We start from the raw sequence: 1,296 nt of genomic DNA, 5'->3' as shown, positions 1-1,296 counted from the left end.
ACCAACAGATTGGGAAAGGATCTTTACCTATCCTAAATCAGATAGGGGACTAATATCCAATATATATAAAGAACTCAAGAAGGTGGACTCCAGAGTAGATTTTAAAAATCTACTTAATTGACAATATTATATAAAAGTAAATATTGATAATTGTATAATGTTAAGAAGTAGAAATACTGTGTCATCCTTAAATTTATCTAATGAGAGCAATAGACACACAAAGAAGATACCATTAAAATAGTAAAAAATGCTCACATGGTTTGGCCTTGTTCTTGTGTTGTAAACAGTTTTAAAAATCAGAAAGCCATCCTTTCATTATATGCCTTTAGAAATGATGTCATGAAAGCTTAATCATCAGTTCTCCCAGTGTTTTTTTCCTAAGGGCTGAGTTCTGCCTATACATTGCTATACAAATCCAACTCAAAAAGTTACCAGAAACTCACATGAATGCAAACACCATTTTACAAGTTAATATTGACATCCCTTTGGTCTGTGCTTTGTGAGTATCCCTGCAGCCTATTGATGTCTCTTCTCTGTCTGGTTTCTTCTCAGCAGACACAGCATGGACTGTTGTTCAGCATGGAGGGCCCGATGTGGTGACAGTCATAGGTGGTCCAGAAGGACACAAGCATTCTGCAACCTTCTCATATGCTGCCAATGCAGCACAGCTGCATGCTGTGGTAGATGTTGCAGAGCACTGTGAGCAACAGGTGGACCTACAATGCAGGACCTCCAGGCCCTCAGATACAGGAGGTAAGGACCCAGCGTGATGCAGAAAGGGTACATAGGGCAAAAGTGCACCTCTGCAGGCTGTAGGATGCAATACATTTCCAGGAGAAAAAGGCCAAGGTCATTTACTGGAAGGTTACTCAAAGCCTTTCCTAATTCCATCAGGCTCTGAATGGACCAAAATGCAGTAAAGAACAACCCTGATATCTTAAGGAATGTTCATTGGGCATGCGTACAACTAGTGGCATGCATTTTTAATATAGGGAAATTTTGTATTGACAAATAGCATTAGCTTTCTGCCCACTGGATCTGTTGCTTATGACCATGGGGTATTCAAGTCGACAGATATTAGAATGTATTTGTCTGCATGTCCTTGGAATTCTGTCAGTCTTTGACTGTTATGCTTTGATTCTCTATTGTTAAAAAAGAATTCACATTTAAATTATTATGTATCATAGGAGAACTGGCCCCTTTTTCTTTTCTTTTTTTTTATTTATTTTATTAGGTATTTTCCTCAATTACATTTCCAATGCTATCCAAAAAGTCCCCAATACACTCCCCCCCCCC

General features: G+C 38.6%; 1 protein-coding gene across 1 annotated transcript in view; it reads left to right on the top strand.

Annotated features, from left to right (window-relative positions):
• LOC115029048 (contactin-associated protein-like 3) overlaps positions 1-1,296 on the top strand; it is a 55,527-nt gene that overhangs the window by 21,165 nt on the left and 33,066 nt on the right. Inside the window, exon 8 of the mRNA XM_029468429.1 lies at positions 556-753. Coding sequence (XP_029324289.1) covers positions 556-753 — 198 coding nt within the window. The remainder of the gene's footprint in view (positions 1-555; positions 754-1,296) is intronic.

This window comes from Mus caroli, chromosome 13 (genome assembly GCF_900094665.2).
Source record: "Mus caroli chromosome 13, CAROLI_EIJ_v1.1, whole genome shotgun sequence".
In the NCBI taxonomy this organism is placed as follows: domain Eukaryota; kingdom Metazoa; phylum Chordata; class Mammalia; order Rodentia; family Muridae; genus Mus; species Mus caroli.
Note: the sequence above shows the minus strand (reverse complement) of the source record. Positions and strands in the feature narration are given on the sequence as shown.